Here is a 21570-nt window from a genome sequence, read left to right on the forward strand (position 1 = left end):
AGCCCTTCATATCCATGGATTCTGCATCCATGGATACAACCATCCAAAATTTGATTTTTTTTTTTAAAAAAAACTCATATGCCAAAAAAGCAAACCTTTATTTTCCCATTTTATATAAGGGGTACCATTTTACTATGCCACTGCATACAATTGGTTTTGACCACCCACTGATTTTGGTATCCATTTGGGGTCTTCTAACTAAATCCCAGTGCAAAGAAGTGGGCAGAATTAAGAACTAATCCTAGCTGGGCTGGAAAGACCTGGGCCTGGGCTGCATTTATTACCTGACCAAATTTCAAAGAAAAAGACTTTACAGACTGAAGGTCATATTGTCACTTTAGTAAAATGAAATTCATTATTTATGACTTTGGTTTGGCATAAACTTACTATGTTTGATATATTAAAAGTACATTTTAATATATTTATAAATAAACAAATTTAAGTTACTGGGTTGCTGTGAGTTTTCTGGGCTGTATGGCCATGTTCCAGAAGCATTCTCTCCTGATGTTTCACCCACCGCTATGGCAGGCATCCTCAGAGGCATAGATGTGGGCAAAATGTCAGGAGAGAATGTTTCTGGAATATGGCCATACAGCCCAGAAAACTCACAGCAACCCAGTGATTCCGGCCATGAAAACCTTCGACAACAAACTGAACTTATTTTAAAAAACAAAATAAAAAAATTCAACACTGGCCTGCTGGACTGCAATTCCTATCATTCCAACTGTGAATGAAGAGAACAGGAGCCAAGCACATCTGAAATGTGACAGGGAATGTTAGCTGGATATGAAGGCATATCATGTGCTGTGAAGAACCTGGCTGTCTGCTGAAAATAACTAAGTTTCTAGTGCAGAAGATTTTTTTAAAGACTGAATCGGCAGAAGTGGGAGGAAGGCTGATTACGTCTAAAAGAGATAACCAACATCACTAGCTCAGCAGACTCGTGGGCTGAAACCAAATGAACCTTGACAGGAAAGATGCAAAACAGGCAAAAGATTTCCAATTTGGAACATACTTGATCTGGATTAGTGCTTTGCACCTGGATACCGCCTCCACTCAGGTGAGATTTACAGGATACATAGTTGTGATTGTTAAGATGAAGCAAATTTAGAGATGGAAAAAGATGGCAGCCCAAAAGATCAGGGGTCTGAATTAACTGCCCTATGAGAAAGTTACAATATTTGGGGATTATTTAAGATAAGAAAATAAAGCAAGTAAAGGGAGATGTGATTTCCCTATATGAAGAGTACTGTTACATTTATTTTCATTCATTATATTCCACCTTTTCCCCAGTTCAGGACTCAATACTGTTTATAACAAACACAGCTAGAAATGGAAAGCATGCAAATTACACTAAATTAAAAATTAAAAAGTTAGAAACATAAACCTTAAATATAACACAACAAATAAGAGCTCAAGCACATGATGCAAGGCATGATCCTGCAAGCAATCAGTCTTCAAAGGAAACTAAATTCTAACCTTAGTCTTTAGAAATGCTCCAGGGGTCTGCTTGGAGGCCAACATGTGCTCCTAAACCTCCAAGTAAGATGTTTATACCCACATGGAGATGAATAACAGCAGTGTCTTTAATAAACCTGGACATTACAATGAAAATCCTGTGGCCCTCCAGAAATAGTTGGACTGCACTCCCCTGAAGCCTTACCCACTACAGACAAAGGTGAGGTATGATGGAAATTGTAGTCCAATAACAGTTGAAGAGTTGCATGATTGACAAATACAGAGTCATGTACAGCTCAAGGGCTATATTCCTTTATGATTTATATTCCCGAGATTGTATGCCAGTTCTGAGTGGTATTAAAGCACAACTTTACATACCATTTTCCACATACAATGGCAACGTCTACCCATTAGGAGGTTGCATCCATTCTACAGGCTGCCAGCTCTTCACTTCTGATCTAGAAATTGATCTCCAGAACCCATAGAAATTGGGTCCTGTAGAAATTAATCTACAGGACCCATTATGAAATTGCAGAGCATGGGTATTTCACTGGTTTGCACCTTAACTCTCAAGCGGTGTAAGGGATTCTGAGAGTTGTGACACAGAAATAACTTCCAAGATCTAGACTTTTCTAATGCATTATGCTTGGTTATTGACATTCTTAAGTATTTCCAGGCTGTTGCTTCATTTTCATGCCTGAAAGGAGGGAAATCAACCCTCTTGTATCCTATACAGTTAGTTTCCCAAAGTTTGAAAATGGCTCTCTTCCTCCCAACTTCATAATTGCAGAATGTGACAGGTCCATGGTCAATCAGATTGATGGCTCAGTAGAGACTTGAACTTTGATCTCCAAGTCACATTAAAATCACTAATAGCATTCAGCTCTCACAACTGCAGTCTTATTCCTAGTTCGGGATAGGGTGAGAGAAAGGTTCATCATCTTCTTTTTCATTCACACAGTCGTTTCCAACTCTTTGTGACCTCATGGACCAGTCCACGCCAGAGCTCCCTGTCGGCCGTCGCCGTCGCCGCCCCCAGTTACTTCAAGTTCATGCCAGTCACTTCAAGGATACTGTCTATCCATCTTGCCCTTGGTCGGCCTCTCTTCCCTTTTCCTTCCATTTCCCCCAGCATCATGATCTTCTCCAAGCTTTCCTGTCTTCTCATGATGTGGCCAAAGTACTTCATCTTTGCCTCTAGTATCCTTCCCTCAGTGAGCAGCCGGGCATTATTTCCTGGAGGATGGATTGGTTGGATCTTCTTGCGATCCAAGGCACTCTCAGGATTTTCCTCCAGCACCAAAGTTCAAAGGCATTTATCTTCCTTCACTCAGCCTTCCTTATGGTCCAGCTCTGACATCCATAGGTTACCATGGGGAATACCATTGCTTTCATTATGCAGTTCATATGTTAGAGAAAATATGAAAGGATGGTCAGCCTTCCATATTGTTGGGGGTTGGGGAGAGACTGAGGCAGAGAGAACAAACAGCTTGCCTAAGACTGATCATGGAAGTTATGATTGCAGCAACCCTTGAAGTGAAAGCTACCTGTAACATACATTGGAATAGGAAAACTCTTCCTCAAATTTTTTTGTTGTTGACCACTAAGTCCATAGCAATGGTCCTTAGCCAACATAGTAATGGTTAGAAGGGGTAGGATGCATACTCCACTGTCACCTGTCTGGTTAAAGGTTTGTCATTATCTTGGCTTTTATTGTGCTATGTAAAATGTTACAAGAAAAACTAATAAAGAAGTTGCAATGGTTGTTTCCTGTTTGCTCTGTTCCTCATAAATTTCCCTTCATTTCACAAGACAACCCACATGGTTGATGAGCTAACGCATTTGTTTTCAGATTTTGAAAAACAAAAACATAACTAGCCTTATGACCTTGCTGTGAAAAACCACATTTAACTCTGTTTCCAGATCCTTTATTCTCCATTTGCACATAAGTTGTTCTACTAAAAGGAACACAGAGCAGGGCAGAATTTAAACTTTAAAAGATTCATAATCAAGCAAACAAGGAGAAGGATGAATTAAAGTTCCTTGAAAAATTATAAAGATAATAAGTCTGAGCTGCCCAGAACTTTGGAAATGAAGACAGATACTTGGTTTACTAAAGTGATGGCCATGAAATGGGGAAAATGCTAGCAGTAGAAAGATTTGAAGACAAACCAGTGTGATATAGCCATTTGAATGTTGAACTGGGATATTGAGACATAAGGATTTGAATCCTCACTCAGCCATAGATACCCACTGGGTTAACTTCAGTATGTCACACTCTCTCAGCCACAGAGGAAGTTGACAGTAAATCCCCTCTGAACAAATTCTTCTAAGAAGCCTCCATAATACATCCACCTTAGGTCACCATTAGCCAGAAATGACTTCAAGGCACACAACAACCAAGATAGGAAAGCAATGTTTAAGTAGCTTTCCTAACTAATTTTTCCTGAATTTCATGTCCTTTAACTGCCACTGATTACACAACACATAATTACTTCCCATGCTAGTAAGTATGATGAGATTCAGTGTCAAACATACCCTACAAAGAGCCAATGGAGAGGAAACCTGCTGCACTATGTCTAATTGAGCATTTTGTGATCTTTATTCCAGTTAAAGCAAAGACTACTATTGTGGTCACCAATGGGAAAGGGTTTTCTTTATCATGTCAGAAGCGACTTGAGAACATACTGCAAGTTGCTTCTGGTGTCTGAGAATTGGCTGTCTACAGAGATATTGCCCAGGGGATGCCCAGATGTGTTAGCTGGGAGGCTTCTCTCATGTCCCCGCAAGCTGACAGACGGGAATAGAGTTGACAGACGGGAATGGGGAAGGTCATCAATGGGGGACTGAAGTCAAACCAGAGCAACTTGTTTGAGATTACATATGTATATACACTTCTGAAGGCCATTGTTAAAACTTTTCTCAACATTCACCAGGTGGTGGCCATTCCAGGAAGATAGCTGATCTCTTTTTTTAATCAACCAAAACTTGTTTTTTTCCTTCTCCCTTCCCATCTTTGTTCTTGGTCTGTCACATCTTAAAACAGGGATTGTCAAGTTATTGTTTGTAAACTGTTCCAAGGCCCTTTAGGCTAATGAGGGGGTTATAAAAACTAAAATAAATATCTGAATATCTCCAAGAATATTGACAGAACCATCCTCTCTTGATCTATCAGATTAAAAGCTGATATCTCTCTCTCTCTACTCCTACATTAGATAAATATACTGTTGTACTGGAGAATGTTTGTAACTAAAAATGGAAAGCCAATTAAAAACAAGGAGACTGAAAAATGCACTAAACATGAACCATTTTTTTAAATGTCAGGATTAATTTACTTTTTATTTAAACTGGAAGCAAAACTAACTCTTCAAGCAAAGTATTCAGGGCCATCGGCAGATTTCAGCATGTCTTTGGAACAGCTGACCGTCTCCCCATTGCCTCCAGACTGAGATGTGAAGCTGCCACTGTTGGGAAATCGTTACACAGCATTTGCTCACTATAGATCAGAGCTAAACAATGACTTTGCTCCCATAATAATATCACTACAAACAAGGAAACATATCTGGGGAAAAGGTGAACAACAGGCAACAGATAGGTGAGTCATTGGATAGGAGTCAATTTGAGGTTTTCAGGAGACCAGTCTCTCCAATCTACAATTTTATTGCAGCTCTTCTGCAATAGAAGTGAATGTGCTATTTACTGTTGCATACTATTTACTATTCTGTATAATTTTAAACAATATGAAGGGCCTTATAAACTTTGCTAATTTTGTTCTCAACAACCATGTGAGAGAGGCATTCAGTCAGTTTGGTTTTCCAAGTGTGCCCCTTGAACGTATTGAAAAAATCTGAAAATACTCCTTGTTTTGTATAACTCTCATTAAGTTCAAAAACTACAAAATAGACCAACCATTACATACTTTAGGAGAAAATGATCATAGAATTATAGAGTTGAAAGAGACCACATAGCCAATCTCGTCCAACCCTCTACCATGCAGAAAAAGCACAATCAAAACACCCTCGACAGATGACCATCCAAGCCCGTTTAAAAGCCTCCAAGAAAGGAGCTTTCACTACACTCTGAGACAGTGAGTTCCACTGTTGAACAGCTCTTACAGTCAGGAGGTTCTTCCTAATGGTTAGGTGGAATCTCCTTTCCTGTAATTTGAACCCATGCTCCGAGTCCTAGTCTCCAGGGGACCAGGGTCTCCGGGGCCACTTCCTTATGACATCCTTTCAAATATTAAAACATGACTATGTCTCCTCTCAACCTTCTCTTTTGCAGACTAAACATACCCAGTTCTTTAAGTCGCTCTTCACAGGGCCTGGTCTCCAGACCTTTGCTCATTTTAGTTGTCCCCCTCTGGACACCTTCCAGCTTCTCAATATCTGTCATGAATTGTGGTGCCCAGAACTGGACACAATATTCCAAGTGAGGTCTGAGCAAAGCAGAATAGATGGCCAGCATTATTTCCCTTGATTTAGACACCATAAGCCTATTGATGCAGCCCAAAATCCCACTGGCTTTTTTAGCCGCTGCATCACAGTGTGGGCTCAGGATCAACTTGTTGTTCACCAGGGCCCCTTCCACACAGCTGAATAAAATCCCACATTATCTGCTTTGAACTGGGTTATAACCAGGCATCACCCATCCCATATAAAGACCTGAATGGGGAAAGAACCTGAAACATTCAGGGGGGAAAACACATCTTTATATGGTTTTCCTGGAAAATGAAATTGGGAATGTGAAATTATTTTCAATTGAAAATAATTTCAAAATGTTGGCACAAATGTTTCAAAGAAGGTATTCATATATTTACTAAAATAATGATTTAAAAACAATGTAATAGGAAGATTTTTTATATAAAGTAATGCCTCAGAACGTAGCAATTCCTGTTTCTGACCTCTTTCTGTTTGGTTCTTTTTATAGAAAGGAGTGTTTTTTGTCAGCTGCTGCATACTGTGGAAAACTAGAGGAAACAAAATCATTTTCTCTGGTTTACTATTGCTGATGTTTTCTTTTGCTTTTGTTATTGTTTTTGGTCTGCTCTCAAAAAAACAGATGAAGCCAAAACAGTTTCTTATGGTTCAAGTGTTTGTGACTGTTCAGAATCTTGTAGATATGTTTGTAATGAAAATGCATATTATTAAGGTTTACCAAAATTTGTAATCATTGTCTGAATAGACTGTACATTTAATATAGCAAACATGGTAATTTTATGTCAAACAAAAGTATACATTGTCCATATTATCTTCCTAAAGATACACATTTTTTTTAATGTCAGGAGAGACTTGAGAAACTGCAAGTCGCTTCTGGTGTGAGAGAATTGGCCGTCTGTAAGGATATTGCCCAGGGGATGCCCAGATGTTTTGATGTTTTTACAATCCTTGTGGAAAGCTTATCTCATATCTCTGCATGGAGCTGGAGCTGACAAAGGGAACTCATCCATGCTCTCTCAGGGTTGGATTCGAACTGGCAACCTTCAGGTCAGCAACCCAACTTTCAGGTCAGCAGTCCTGCCGGCACAAGGGTTTAATCCACTGTGCCACCGGGGGCTCCATAGTAGCAAAGTGACTTTCAATCTACAGAGGAGACTAATATAACCCCCAACTTATTTGGTTTTCAAGAATGAAGATAGAAAACTTATTCCCTGCTCCCAACATTTCTGGCAATTTTGTATTTTCTGGGCCGACTCCTATTAGTAGCTTAGAATAGACTCATTTAATCAATTATTGAATGGTGAGACAACATTTATGCAAATCACCTTTATTCAATGGTTCTAGTTGGGATTACCAATAGGAGTAAAGCCATTGCATCCCAAATTATATCTAGTTTCAGGTGCCTCTCTAATATCATTCACAGAAGTACTTGTCAAAGATAGGTTGTATTAATCCAGGTACAGCAGTGTTATCACAAGGAATATGCTTTGTTTAGAACAGGGCCCCCCAAACTAAGGCCCGGGGGCTGGATGCGGCCCTCCAAGGTTATTTACCTGGCCCCCGCCCTCAGTTTTATAATATAATATTTTTAAATCAGTTTTAATAATATAATATACTAGCTGTTCCCGGCCACGCGTTGCTGTGGCGAAGTATGGTGGTATGGGAAATAAAGTATTGAGGAATTGGTGGTAATTAAGGTAAAGGGTAAAGGTTTTCCCCTGACATTAAGTCCATTATAAATGGGTTATATAGCTGTGTGGAAGGGCCTTGAGTCTACACTGCCATATAATCCAGTTCAAATCAGATAATCTGCATTTTATAGGCAGTGTGGAAGAGGCTTAAGTGAGGCCTAACTCTGCCTGTCCCCTGGGCTGAGCGGGTTGCCAAGTGGGCGGAGCTTAGCCTTCTAACTGGCAGCAATTGGATAAAAACAATTATTCCTCTCCCTCTAATTAGGACTTTATTTTTCTTTTCTTTTTGTTGTATCAACCTAGAGCCGTGAATGATGGGTTGTGTTGTCAAATTTCGAGGTTGGGGGGCCTGTAGTTTTGTTGTTTTGTCCGCTGCCCTGATGCCATCACTCCTTTATATATATAGATTGTATATACATATAATATTGATAATAATAATATAATGTTATACAATTTAATATTAATAATAATACCATATAATAATATTAATTATATGTTATATATTACATATTATATAATAGTATAGTGGTATAGTTCAATATAATATATAATGCTAATATTGTGTTATGCTAATAATATAATATATTGTATGTACATACAGCTGCTCTGAGTCCCCTTCGGGGTGAGAAGGGTGGGATATAAATGTAGTAAATAAATGCAGTAAATAAATAATTAATTTTAGACTTAGGCTTGGCCAAAGTCTGACATGACTTGAAGGCACACAACAACAACAACAACAACAACAACAACAACAACCCTAATTAACTTGACTATCTCATTGGCCAGTAGCAGGCCCACACTTCCCATTGAAATCCTAATAGGCTTATGTTGGTTAAAATTGTTTTCATTTTTAAATATTGTATTCTTTCTTTGTTGTTGTTGTTGCACTACAAATAAGACATGTGCAGTGTGCATAGGAATTTGTTTGTATTTTTTTTCAAATGATAATTCGGCCCCTCAACAGTCTGAAGGATTGTGGACCGGCCCTCTGCTTAAAAAGTTTGGGGACCCCTGGTTTAGAACCTCACTAAACAATAATGAGGCAATAAACTGGAAAGAGGGAGAAGGTATTAGGAAGGTGATGTGGATCTAGGATGGCACCAGGGCTCTTACTAACTTTAGGTTGAAAGTATGTCACAGCATCTATATATGAATGCATTGGATCAAATATATTTAAGGGTATGTAGTTTTAACTTTTGACATTTTAACCTATTTGGGGAAATGAAAGCTTGGCATGTATAGAAAACAGACATCACAAGGAACAGAAACAATTCTGTCCTAGTTTCTCGGAGGACCTGCCCTCTCAGTAAATTGCCTGTTTTGCCTTAGGACAGTAGACACATCCCTAAGTTGCAGGCAATCTTTTATCCTTAGAATTGAGAACTAAGATTGTTTTTTACCACGTTATGTGGGCATATAGTAAAATGGGTAGGTGTATAATCTGAAACCTAGATGCAAGATGATTTGCATCAACCACCTCCATCTTGAGAGAAATTACAGTAATTAAGAACGCATAGTCAAATCAACACAGACCTAATTTCTATATTGTTCTGTTTTTCCTCCCCTTCTTTATATTTACTACCAATTAACCTGATGAAGAGTTCTGAAAAACCTGAAAGCTCAGTTTTAATTTGTTCTGAAAGATGTACTAACCAAGTGAGGACATTGTTTTTGGATTGCTGTGAGTTTTTCGGGCTGTATAACCATGCTCCAGTAGCATGACATCTTCATGCTAACCACAGAGGTAGGCGAAATGTCAGGAGAGAATGCTACTGGAAAATGGCTCCCACTGTTAGCCCCAGCTTTTGCCAACCTAGCAGTTCGAAAACATGCAAACGACGCTCCATGCAGGTTGGCAAAAGCTGGGGCTAACAGTGGGAGCTCATCCCGCTCACCGGATTCAAATCGCTGACTTTTCAATCAGCAAGTTCAGCAACTCTGAGGTTTAATCCGCTGCGCCATCAGGGGCTCCATACCTTCCTCTGGAATATTACCTAAATCACCTGATTTTCATTTGCAGTCTCTCATTCAAGTACTAACAACTAGGGCTGACCCTGTTTAGATTCCAAGATCAGGCAGGATCTGGTGACTTTAGGGTAGTTGTTTATGTAGTAGGCTTCACAGCCCATACTAGTGTGTGACCTAACTGCTACTATAAACACATGTGTTTACAAAACATTTCATTTATAATCATGACTCTTGTAAATACACATAGCTTCTCTTGTTTGCCTCATGGGACTAAATGGACGCCTCCAGTACAAACACATATTTTATGCAGCATCTCACTAACTGTACTTGAAAGCAGCTGTAGACTCCAGTTCAGGACTCAGGCTGGAAATGTTACGCTTCTGGGACTGAAGCTTCTTGAATTCCTAACCAATTGGCTGGTAAGTTTGTGATAACGTAGTCCCAAAAAAACACAAAACCAACAATTCCAAGTTCCACTTCCAGCATTTATGCACAATATGGATAGACATTTCAGGGACTAAAAACCAAATTAAACTCATTTTGACCATTTAACATTGAATTGGTTAGAAACTAATTCCATGCTACTTGAGAACAAAAAAAAATTAGATGTTTGACATACTGACGCTTTCTTAAAAGCAATCTGTACTATCAACAGTTGGGATAGAGAAAGTGCCACCCTCCCATAAGCTGTTAAATTGCAAATCTCATATGGACCAGTTCAAATTTTCGGGATATTGGAGATGTCACTATTATGAATTAAAAATTGGTCTACATAGCCTAGTACAGTGGTTCTCAACCTGGGGTCCCCAGATGTTTTTGGTCTTCAACTCTCAAAAATCTTAACAGCTGGTAAACTGGCTGGGATTTCTGAGCGTTGTAGGCAAACACACCTGTGGACTCCAAGTTGGGAACCACTGGCCTAGTACTATGTAACTCAGCTTTGTCCAACCAGATGTCACGAAGATATGTTCGATTAAATTTCAACCTTCCCAGCTGTCCAACTGCATTAGGAAAACTGTAGTTTAGGGGAAAGTTTATATTTACTACCCTGATTGCTAGCAGATTTATGAAGTTCAGTCTTCCCGCATTCCTCTGCCCTAAAATCCAATTATAAATACCAGAGGCTGGTTTTGGCACTTTTAGTAAGCAAAACATGTATTCTACCATTTTATGGTACACACCATTGAAATAAATGTCTTCATCTCTTCGCAAGAAATGATTAATAGCTGCAATGCTGCAAGAAAATCCTTTTCATTAAAATACATACTGGACATATTGGCCTAGTACCAATTGCTAGATTCTACTACAGTAGATCCCACTGAATCAATGAAAAAAAAAGGTTGCCTTGCTAAATTTCCTGTGATTTAACTATGCCTAGCAACTAAAGTTAGGGCACGGGATCATGTACTGGTTCAAGCAAATCCATGAAAATCCCAAACATATTTTACTGAGTCAGCAGCTCTTGGTGGCTTGTAGCACCAGTCTTTCACATAGGAAGCCTACACTTGGGTAATTGTTCTGCTGTGCATTTTCCAGGTAGCAAGGCTAAAAGGTATTACTGTTAGCTGATATGCTGTGTTTGTGATACAATCACATTCAAATAGCCTTTTCTTTCTCAAAAGTGACCCATTTACTAATATTATGCTCTTTTTTCTACACTCTGTCTTTCAGAAACCTGTGTTAATTTCACTACAAATAATTTGAGAACACAGAAATGCTACACCATTCTAACAACCACAAGTTCAGACTACACAGAGAAGTCATAGAAATCCACAAGCATGTGGATAAATTCAACAGAAAGGAGGAAAACATGAAGATGAACAAAATCTGGCTACTAGTATTAAAAAAAATCTAAAATCAGGACAGCAAATAAAGAACAACACTCTGAAAACAGTGGAATTCAAGACATGAAACAATCAGGGCCAGCTAATCACCTCCCAACAAAGGATTCCCCCAGGCAGGAATATTCCAGCCAAGCTTTGAAACTGAAAGGCTATTCAATGGTAATCAATAGCAAGGTGATAAATTGCAACATTCACACTTGCCTCAAACAGACAAGAGTTCTTTCTCCCACCCTGGACATTCCACAAATATATAAACCTCACTTGCAACAAACCTCACAACCTCTGAGGATGCCTGCCATAGATGTGGGCAAAACATTAAAAGAGAATGCTTCTGAAACATGGCCATGCAGTCCAGAAAACTCAGAGCAACCCAATTTCACTACTGTCTAACAACTTTGTACAGAATGTATCAATCTGACAGATCACAAAAGAAAGGGGAAGCAGAAGTTGTAGAGGCATTTCTGATTCATCTCTGTGCTTTCCAGTCTGATAATAACCCATGGGAATGACAGCACAACTGACAATTCAGTGTGACCAAAGAACAGAGTTGAAGGAAAACGTGTGAATTTTTGTAAAGGAAGTACAACAGTGATGGATAACGACACACGCCCTTGCAACAACTCCAAATATTCCTGGTGAGAGAGATATCACCAGAAAACAGATATATCTCAGTAATTTCAGAACAAACAAAAATTAACAACACTTTAGTGCAAATAGTATTTGCATTCCTTGAAGCTCACTTTAAGCCCTTTATGTGTAAATAAAGCATTGCATTTTATAAAATCACTGCCAGACTTTTGTTCCTACCATTCTTAAGGCAGCCCTGAATTATATCATGTGGGACAATATAGGTTTCCTTGACATTAAGTCCAGTCGTGTCCAACTCTGGGGGTTGGTGCTCATCTCCATTTCTAAGCCGAAGCGCTGGCGTTGTCCGTAGACACCTCCAAGGTCATGTGGCCAGCATGACTGCATGGAACACCATTACCTTACCGCAGAAGCGGCATCTATTGATCTACTCACATTTGCATGTTTTCGACCTGCTAGGTTGGCAGAAGCTGGACCTAACAGCGGGAGCTCACTCTGCTCCCTGGATTCGAACCACCGACCTATCGGTCAGCTCAGAGGTTTAATCCGTTGCACCGCTGAGGGTTCCAGGCCAATATAAAACACATGCAGAATGATCTAAACCCCATTTTCTTGCCTAAACAATTCTTCAGGGCTAGAAGCAAAAAGCCAACATATCTAACAGTAACTATAGACAAAACTTCAAATACAATTGTGAACTGCAAATAAAACTGATCCAGAGAACCAACAATTAAATGGTGGATCAACCATCTTGGAAAAACAAATTCAATAAATCCAAAAAGCAAAAAAATAACACATAAAATAAATCCCAGGGTATACTCTAGTTAGCTCTACTCTAGTTGCAACAATTGGATTTAAGCCTCAGTGTTCCCTAGCCGCTGGATTCAAACTAGATAGCTATAGCAACACAGAAGATGATTTGCCCTTTCTAGCTTTAAAGAGCCAGATGGTCTCCAACTGGTTTTGTTTTGACAGGAGACAGAAGCAATTGTTCCAGTTAACAAATGTACTTGCAAGACCTGCCATTCGCAAACTCTAGGGATGCAGCCGTGACCTCAGGCAGGTTACTCTATTTCCTTCCAGGGACAGCGTGTTTTTAGTACGGTGACAAACAACCAACCTTCGCAGAAGATATATTACAAAGAGGCTACAGTACTGTATTCCAAGAACCCAAATCAGCAGTGATACATTGCGTGGGAATACATCTCAATGAATCAAATGACTTCTCTGTGTAATTAACAGTACTATTAAAAATTTCACTGTCTTTTCTGAATTTTCACAGAAGATACCTCTTAATCTACAGCAGAAAATGAGGAAAAAGCAGACAACTGCCTAACAAAAAACATTTTTTTCTTGGTGTCTTGATTTTTAGCCCTGTCCTTGGGACTACAGTATCTGGGGTGCTGATTCAAAATATTGCATTGGATAGACTGCACCAGCTCTATGGCAGGCATCCTCAGAGGTTGTCAGGTTTGTTGGAAATTAGGCAAGTGGGGTTTATATATCTGTGGAATGTCCAGGGTGGGCAAAAGAACTCTTGTCTGTTTGAGGCAAGTGTGAATGTTGCAACTGATCATCTTGATTAGCATTTAAGTCTTGCAGCTCCAAGGCCTGGCTAATTCCTGCCTGGGGGGATCCTTTGTTGGGAGGTGTTAGATGGCCCTGATTGTTTCATGTCTGGAATTCCCCTGTTTTCACAGTGTTGTCTTTTATTTACTGTCCTGATTTTAGAGTTTTTCAATACCGGTAGCTAGATTTTGTTCATGGTTTCCTCCTTTCTGTTGAAATTGTCCACATGCTTGTGGATTTCAGTGGCTTCTCTATGTAGCCTGACATGGTGGTTGTGAGAGTGGTCCAGATTTTCTGTGTTCTTAAATAATATGCTGTGTCCAGGTTAGTTCATCCAGTGCTCTGCTATGGCAGACTTCTCTGGTTGAGTTAGTCTGCAGGGCCTTTGATGTTCTTTGATTCCTGTCTGGGCTAATGCTGCGTTTGGTGGTCTCTATATAGACTTCTCCACAGCTGCATGGTATATGGTAGACTCCTGCAGAAGTGAGAGGATCCCTCTTGCTCTTTGTTGAACATAGCATTTGTTTGAGATAGTTTGTAGGTTGTATTTCTTCATCAGCTTCCTTATGCGGTCAGTAGTTCCCTTGATGTATGGAAAGAACACTTTTCTTCTGGGTGGATCTTTTCTTTATTCTCATGGCTTGTTCTTGGCCTTGCATATACCATGCAGCTGTAGACACGTCTACATAGGGACCACCAAACACATTATCGCCCAAACACGAATCAAGGAACATGAAAGGCACTGCACACTAACTGAACCAGAGAAATCAGCCATAGCAATGCACTTCTTTCTCCCACCTTGGACCTTCCACAGATATCTAAACCTCCCTTGCTTAGTTTCCAGCAAACCTCACAACCTCTGAGGATGCCTGCCATAGATGTGGGCGAAACGTCAGGAGAGAATGCTTCTGGAACTCACAGCAACCCAGTGGTTCCGGCCATGAAAGCCTTCAACCGTACAACAACCTTTGCAGTCCATTACATGTGGGAAATCAAGGAGTTGGACTGATAGGGAGGTGTAGTTGAGATCCAAAGCTTGGACCAATCTAGGATCAGGGCTTGGTGCAAGGGATGCCTCTGCAACAGGTATATTTGGTGGCCTGATAGGGTGTGTCTACTGTCTACACCAGGCATGGGCAAACTTGGGCCCTCCGGGTGTTTTGGACTTCAACTCCCACAATTCCTAACAGCCTATCGGCTGTTAGGAATTGTGGGAGTTGAAGTCCAAAACACCCGGAGGGCCCAAGTTTGCCTATTCCTGGTCCACACTGGGCTCAATGCTATGGAATCAAGGGAGGTGTCGTTGCATCCTTGGGCTTCCTCTTCCAAAGAGTGCTGGTGCCTCCCCGAAGGACCAATCCCTTGATGCCATAGTTGCCGACCTGCGCTGATTGTACAGTGTGGACGGACCCCAAGGGACAGAGCATGCCCTCCCGGAGATTTCCCGCAAGCCCTCCTTCCTTTCTTCCTTCCTTCCTTACCCGCGATGCCTCCGCTGCCTCCCTCTCCGCCGTGGCCCTTCCTCCTCTGCAGGATGAAGTAAGGGTTGGCTCGCTCCGTGATCCACAGCGCGTTGGCCAGCAGCACCTCCTCCGGGTTCACCCACATCTCGAGACAAAGGAGGCTCCTCTTCTGGGGACAATCTCCCGCTCAAACCGCGCCAAGACCGCCGTCGCCCACTGCCCGGCTGGGAGCGGCGGAAGCCAGCAGCACCGAGGGGACGGGCAGCAGCGGTACCAGCGACATGCCTGGCTTCTCCAGCCTCTTCCCGATGGAGAAGGAAGGCGAGGTGACCTCAGAGGGAAGCAGCAGCTTTAGCAGGAGGAGGAGAAGAAAGGCAGAGGCAGGCTCGTCGGCGCCTGGCCCCGCCTCGAGCCGCACAGGACCAAGGAGGAGCAACTCGCCAGCAATACCTCCCGGGCTCCCTGCTCGCCTCATTCAGACCAAGGAGGGGGCAACAGCGCCCCCAGGCGAGCATGCGCAGAACAGCTCTTCACATCCCTGCCGCCGCCCAGCTCTGTTGGAAGCAGCAACCTCCCAAGCCTCTCACTATTTACTTGTTAAATATATACTGTATTTATTAACCTGTATTCTATGTGTATGTTGCTTTGCCAGCTTGACTTAACTTACCTCTTTGATGTAAGAAATATTAAAAATGATCTACCGTAGATGTTTTTAATTACCAAAATGTGAGTCAAGCACTAAAAGGGTTAAATGGATGCAATGGCTCAGCAAAATCTGTAATAATACAGTAGAGTCTCACTTATCCAACATAAACGGGCCAGCAGAATGTTGGATAAGCGAATATGTTGGATAATAAGGAGGGATTAAGGAAAAGACTATTAAACATTAAATTAGGTTACAAATTAAGCACCAAAACATCATGTTATACAACAAATTTGACAGAAAAAAGTAGTTCAATACGCAGTAATACTATGTAGTAATTACTGTATTTATGAATTTAGCACCAAAATATCACGATATATTGAAAACATTGATTACAAAAATGTGTTGGATAATCCAGAACGTTGGATAAGTGAAACTCTACTGTAATAATATCCCACCCCATCTCCCCAAAGGGACTCAGGGCGGCATAAGCTGTAATAATAATAATAATAATAATAATAACTACTACTACTACTACTTTATTCTTATATCTCACCCCATCTCCCCAAAGGGACTCAGGGCGGCTTAAGCTGTACTACTACTACTAATAATAATAATAACAACTACTGCTAATACTACTACTTTATTCTTATATCCTACCCCATCTCCCCAAAGGGACTCAGGGCGGCTTAAGCTGTAATAATAATAATAACAACAACTACTACTACTACTTCTACTACTACTACTACTTTATTGTTATATCCCACCCCACCTTTCAAAGGGACTCAGGGCAGCTTAAGCTGTAATGATAATAATAATAACAACAACAACAACAACAACAACTATTTCTACTACTACTACTACTACTTTATTCTTATATCCCACCCCATCCTCCCAAAGGGACTTAGTGCGGCTTCCATGGGGACCAAACCCCGTAGTACAGCAATAAAATACATCAATATAAAATGCAGTCCAATTACAATGAATTAATATATAAAAGCATATAAAATATCATAACATAAACTCAACAACAACAAATAACCAATAGCCAAGCACAATCAGTGTGTTCAGAAATGGTGGCAGGGAAATAATGATACATGTGCAATATACTGCAAGGCCACTGGTAAGATGGGCCAGTAATAAAGTACAGACATTGGGTATAAGGTGAAGGCAGAGTCATAGAATCGTGGAGTTAGAAGAGACCTCATGGGCCATCCAGTCCAACCCCCTGCCAAGAAACAGGAAAGGCACAGTCAAAGCATTCAAAGGTAGAAGGACTCAGTCAAGTTGTGACCGAATTAGTCAAAGGCACATTGAAATAACCAAGTTTTCAGGTATTTCCGGAAGGTGGCCAAGGTGGGAGCTAATCTAATTTCTCTCGGGAAGGAGTTCCAGAGCTGGGCGGCCACTACTGAGAAGTCCCTCTCCCTCATCCCCACCAACCAAGTTTGAGACAGCAGCAGGAACAAGAAAAGGACCTCCCCAGCAGATCTTAGAATTCATGCAGGTTCATAGTAGAAAATGTGATTGTGAAGCTAGGCTGGACCTGAACTGTGTAGCTCAATATAAGCAGGTGTGCCTGCAGTTTAGTAGGCCTCAGTATGAGAAGGCAGCGTGAGAGAGGCCACAGTTTGAGGTAGGCCTCAGTGTGTTAGAAGGCTTCAGTGAGAGAAGGCCTCAGCGTGAGAGCAGCCCCAGTGTGAAGGCCTGGTGTGAGAAGCTTTGGTGAGAGAAGCTTGAGCTTGAAGGCTGCTGTGTATAAAAGCTACTGTGTGAAGCTCCTGTGTAAGTTTGGTGTGACAGGAGGCTCTGTGAGAACAAAGCTGTTTATCTGCATGAGAAAGAAGCCCAGTGTGGAAGTAAAGAAGAAAGTATAAATAACTTTATTTGTGTTAGGGAAACCTTGTTTTTGTAAATAGTGCAACCATATAATTTTGCTACAAAGATAAGCCTCCTAAGGAAGAGATAATGCCCTGTTCTTGCAACTTAATTGCACAAGCCCCTGTCCGCCACGTGTTTTAGTATTCGAATACTCTGCCAGGCCATTGGATGTTGTTGATATTATTTTATGTTGTTTATGATGTTGCTTTTATACATTTTGTGTTATATTTTTATGTTTTCATTTATGTTCGACTGGGCTAGTCCCCATGTAAACCACCCCGAATCCCTTTGGAGTGATGGTGGAGGAATACAAAAATAAAGTCATTATTATTATTATTATTATTATTAGTAGTAGTAGTAGTAGTATTAAGAGATAACATTGGTCTGTGTGATTTTGTTCTTTTTATCACTTTTGGCTACTGGTGCTGGGTCACGCTGCTGCTAATAAGTTACTCTGCTATACGTTTATAAGGAGGGTCTTTTGTTAATAAGCCCACTCACCCAACATTATAGACATGTTATTGTACTGAGCATGTTCAGACTCAAGACTCCATTTTGTATTCACTTTTTGCACCAGACCTCAGTGGAGGTGGATGCATGTATGTTTGTGGACTTCAGTGAGTACAACTATACTTAAAAACTATGGACTATTGATTAAGAATTATACCTTGTGTACTCAACACAGAGAGAAGCTACATCCTATCTGTAACTGAACTTTAATAAGAAATGTGCCTGTATGGTGAATTAATACAATATGTTTTATGAGTAAACAAGATTTGTTATTTTTCAAAGAAGACTATGTATTTTTATCTACCGGGCACTGATTGAGAACTATTCTGTATCTGGGCTCTGTTAGTCTATGTCAGCCCAATTTACCACCATATATTACAGTAAGTTGTAACAGGACCAACTGTATGTGTGTTGAAGAAAAACCTTATGATGCTAATTACTAGGTGCAGCTGGTAATGTAGGTCAACCAGCAACCTTGGACATCACCCAATAGGGTATAACTGTATGGGTTTTTACAATAGAGTTCTGGAGAGTTTTTTCTCTCAGGAAATCTATGCTCAAAGGCTCTGCTCTGAGGAACAGGTAGGACAGAAGCCATTATGCTGCTCTAAAGGAGGCTATGGTGGAATAGCTGTTTGCTCAAGGTTTATGTTTTGTTTTCTCATTTGACTTAAGATGAAGATGCCTTATTTTGTGTTACTTACGAAGACTATGTAAGGTTTCTTGCACTGCTTGTGTTGTATACGACATTATAAGTTTGTATTTCATCTCTGCTATTAAGAGTAAAGATTTTTCTGTTGCGCAACACCATAGGCCACACAACCAATCTAAACAATTTTGTGAACTCCAGTTGGCTTCTGTAAATTAATGTGGACATTTGCTCCGATTTTATGTCATTATATAATTTGTATCTGACTATGTTGGTTCCATTTAGTGATGTTGGGTTTAATTCACTGATGTGAAGTTTAATTTGATGTTAGGTTTTAATGCTGTTTTCATATGGGTTGTTTTTCTGGGATTTAAATCAGTATTTGTCTGTTTTTATGAAGGCATTGAATGTTTGCTGTCGTATATTGGAATCTGCCCTAAGTACTTTTGGGGAGATAGGGCAGAATAGAATCATAGAATCATAGAATCATAGAATAGTAGAGTTGGAAGAGACCACATGGGCCATCTAGTCCAACCCCCTGCTAAGAAGCAGGAAATCGCATTCAAAGCACCCCCGACAGATGGCCATCCAGCCTCTGCTTAAAAGCCTCCAAGGAAGGAGCCTCCACCACGGCCCCGGGGAGAGAGTTCCACTGTCGAACAGCTCTCACAGTGAGGAAGTTCTTCCTGATGTTCAAGTGGAATCTCCTTTCCTGTAGTTTGAAGCCATTGTTCCGTGTCCTAGTCTGCAGGCAGGGCCGGCCGGAGATATTTTTTGATGTAAAGCGGGGGTGCTGAAAAGCGCCCCCGCCACCGGCGCCCTGGCCCCGCCCAGCGTGCCCTGGCCCCGCCTCCCACGCTGCGTGGGAGGCGGGGCCAGGGCGAATAGTGAGGGGGCGGGGCCAGAGTTGGCCCCGCCCCCCGTGCCCTGGCCCCGCCTCCCACGCAGCGTGGGAGGCGGGGCCAGGGCACGCTGGGCGGGGGGGCGGGGCCAGAGTTGGCCCCGCCTCCCACGCTACCCCCGCTCGCCCGTCTGGCCTTGTGTAGCAGGCCAGACTCAGCGGAGGTTTCTCCAGGCCGCGATTGCGGCCTGGAGGAACCTCCGCTGAGTCTGGCCTGCTACAAAAGGCCAGACGGGCGAGCGGGGGTAACGTGGGAGGCGGGGCCAGCTCTGACGCCGCTCCCCCCCCCGCCCAGCGTGCCTTGGCCCTGCCTCCCACGCAACGTGGGAGGCGGGGCCAGGGCACGCTGGGCGGGGGGGCGGCGTCAGAGCTGGCCCCGCCTCCCACGTTACCCCCGCTCGCCCGTCTGGCCTTGTGTAGCAGGCCAGACTCAGCGGAGGTTTCTCCAGGCCGCGATTGCGGCCTGGAGGAACCTCCGCTGAGTCTGGCCTGCTACAAAAGGCCAGACGGGCGAGCGGGGGTAACGTGGGAGGCGGGGCCAGCTCTGACGCCGCTCCCCCCCCCCGCCCAGCGTGCCTTGGCCCTGCCTCCCACGTTGCGCAATCGCGGCCTGGAGAAACCTCCGCTGAGTCTGGCCTGCTACAAAAGGCCAGACGGGCGAGCGGGAGTAGCGTGGGAGGCGGGGCCAGCTCTGACGCCGCTCCCCCCCCACCCAGCGTGCCTTGGCCCCGCCTCCCACGCTGCGTGGGAGGCAGGGCCAAGGCACGCTGGGCGGGGGGGGGGGGAGCGGCGTCAGAGCTGGCCCCGCCTCCCACGCTACTCCCGCTCGCCCGTCTGTCCTTTTCTAGCAGGCCAGACGGGCCAGGGCGCACTGGGCGGGAGGCGGGGCACCGTCAGGGCGGTGCCCCGCCTCCCGCCCAGCCTGACGGCGCCCCCCCGGGCCTGCGCCCGAGGCGGCGGCGTCAGCTGCCGCATTAGTGGGGCCGGCCCTGTCTGCAGGGCAGCAGAAAACAAGCTTGCTCCCTCTTCCCTATGACTTCCCTTCACGTATTTGTACATGGCTATCATGTCTCCTCTCAGCCTTCTCTTCTGCAGGCTAAACATGCCCAGCTCTTTAAGCCTCTCCTCATAGGGCTTGTTCTCCAGACCCTTAATCATTTTAGTCGCCCTCCTCTGGACGCTTTCCAGTTTGTCAACATCTCCCTTCAACTGTGGTGCCCAAAATTGGACACAGTATTCCAGGTGTGGTCTGACCAAGGCAGAATAGAGGGGGAGCATAACTTCCCTGGATCTAGACGCTATTCCCCTATTGATGCAGGCCAGAATCCCATTGGCTTTTTTAGCAGCCGCATCACATTGTTGGCTCATGTTTAACTTGTTGTCCACGAGGACTCCAAGGTCTTTTTCGCACACACTGCTGTCAAGCCAGGCGTCCCCCATTCTGTATCTTTGATTTCCATTTTTTTCTGCCGAAGTGAAGTATCTTGCATTTGTCCCTGTTGAACTTCATTTTGTTAGTTTTGGCCCATCTCTCTAGTCTGTCAAGATCGTTTTGAATTCTGCTCCTGTCTTCTGGAGTGTTAGCTATCCCTCCCAGTTTTGTGTCGTCTGCAAACTTGATGATCGTGCCTTCTAACCCTTCGTCTAAGTCGTTAATAAAGATGTTGAACAGAACCGGGCCCAGGACGGAGCCCTGCGGCACTCCACTTGTCACTTCTTTCCATGATGAAGACGACGCATTGGTGAGCACCCTTTGGGTTCGTTCGCTTAGCCAATTACAGATCCACCTAACCGTAGTTTTGTCTAGCCGACATTTTACTAGTTTGTTTGCCAGAAGGTCGTGGGGGACTTTGTCGAAGGCCTTACTGAAATCCAGGTACGCTACATCCACAGCATTCCCTGTATCGACCCAACTCGTAACTCTATCGAAAAAAGAGATCAGATTAGTCTGGCATGACTTGTTTTT

At 42.7% G+C, this 21570-nt stretch overlaps 1 protein-coding gene across 7 annotated transcripts in view; it reads right to left on the reverse strand.

The window, feature by feature from the left end:
- tbc1d9 (TBC1 domain family member 9) overlaps positions 1 to 15358 on the reverse strand; it is an 88313-nt gene extending 72955 nt beyond the window's left edge. For 4 of the 7 annotated variants that reach the window (XR_506478.3, XM_008111871.3, XM_008111870.3 and 1 more), the window contains exon 1: positions 15039 to 15358. Coding sequence is in view for 5 of the 7 variants with exons in the window: in XM_008111871.3 (XP_008110078.1) it covers positions 15039 to 15165 (127 nt within the window). In the remaining 2 variants the exon portion in view is untranslated. The remainder of the gene's footprint in view (positions 1 to 15038) is intronic. The other 3 variants (XM_003221669.4, XM_062980894.1, XM_062980896.1) reach the window with 3 other exon arrangements.
- Positions 15359 to 21570: the final 6212 nt, after the last annotated feature.

Source organism: Anolis carolinensis, chromosome 5 (assembly GCF_035594765.1).
Source record: "Anolis carolinensis isolate JA03-04 chromosome 5, rAnoCar3.1.pri, whole genome shotgun sequence".
Taxonomy (NCBI): Eukaryota; Metazoa; Chordata; class Lepidosauria; order Squamata; family Dactyloidae; genus Anolis; species Anolis carolinensis.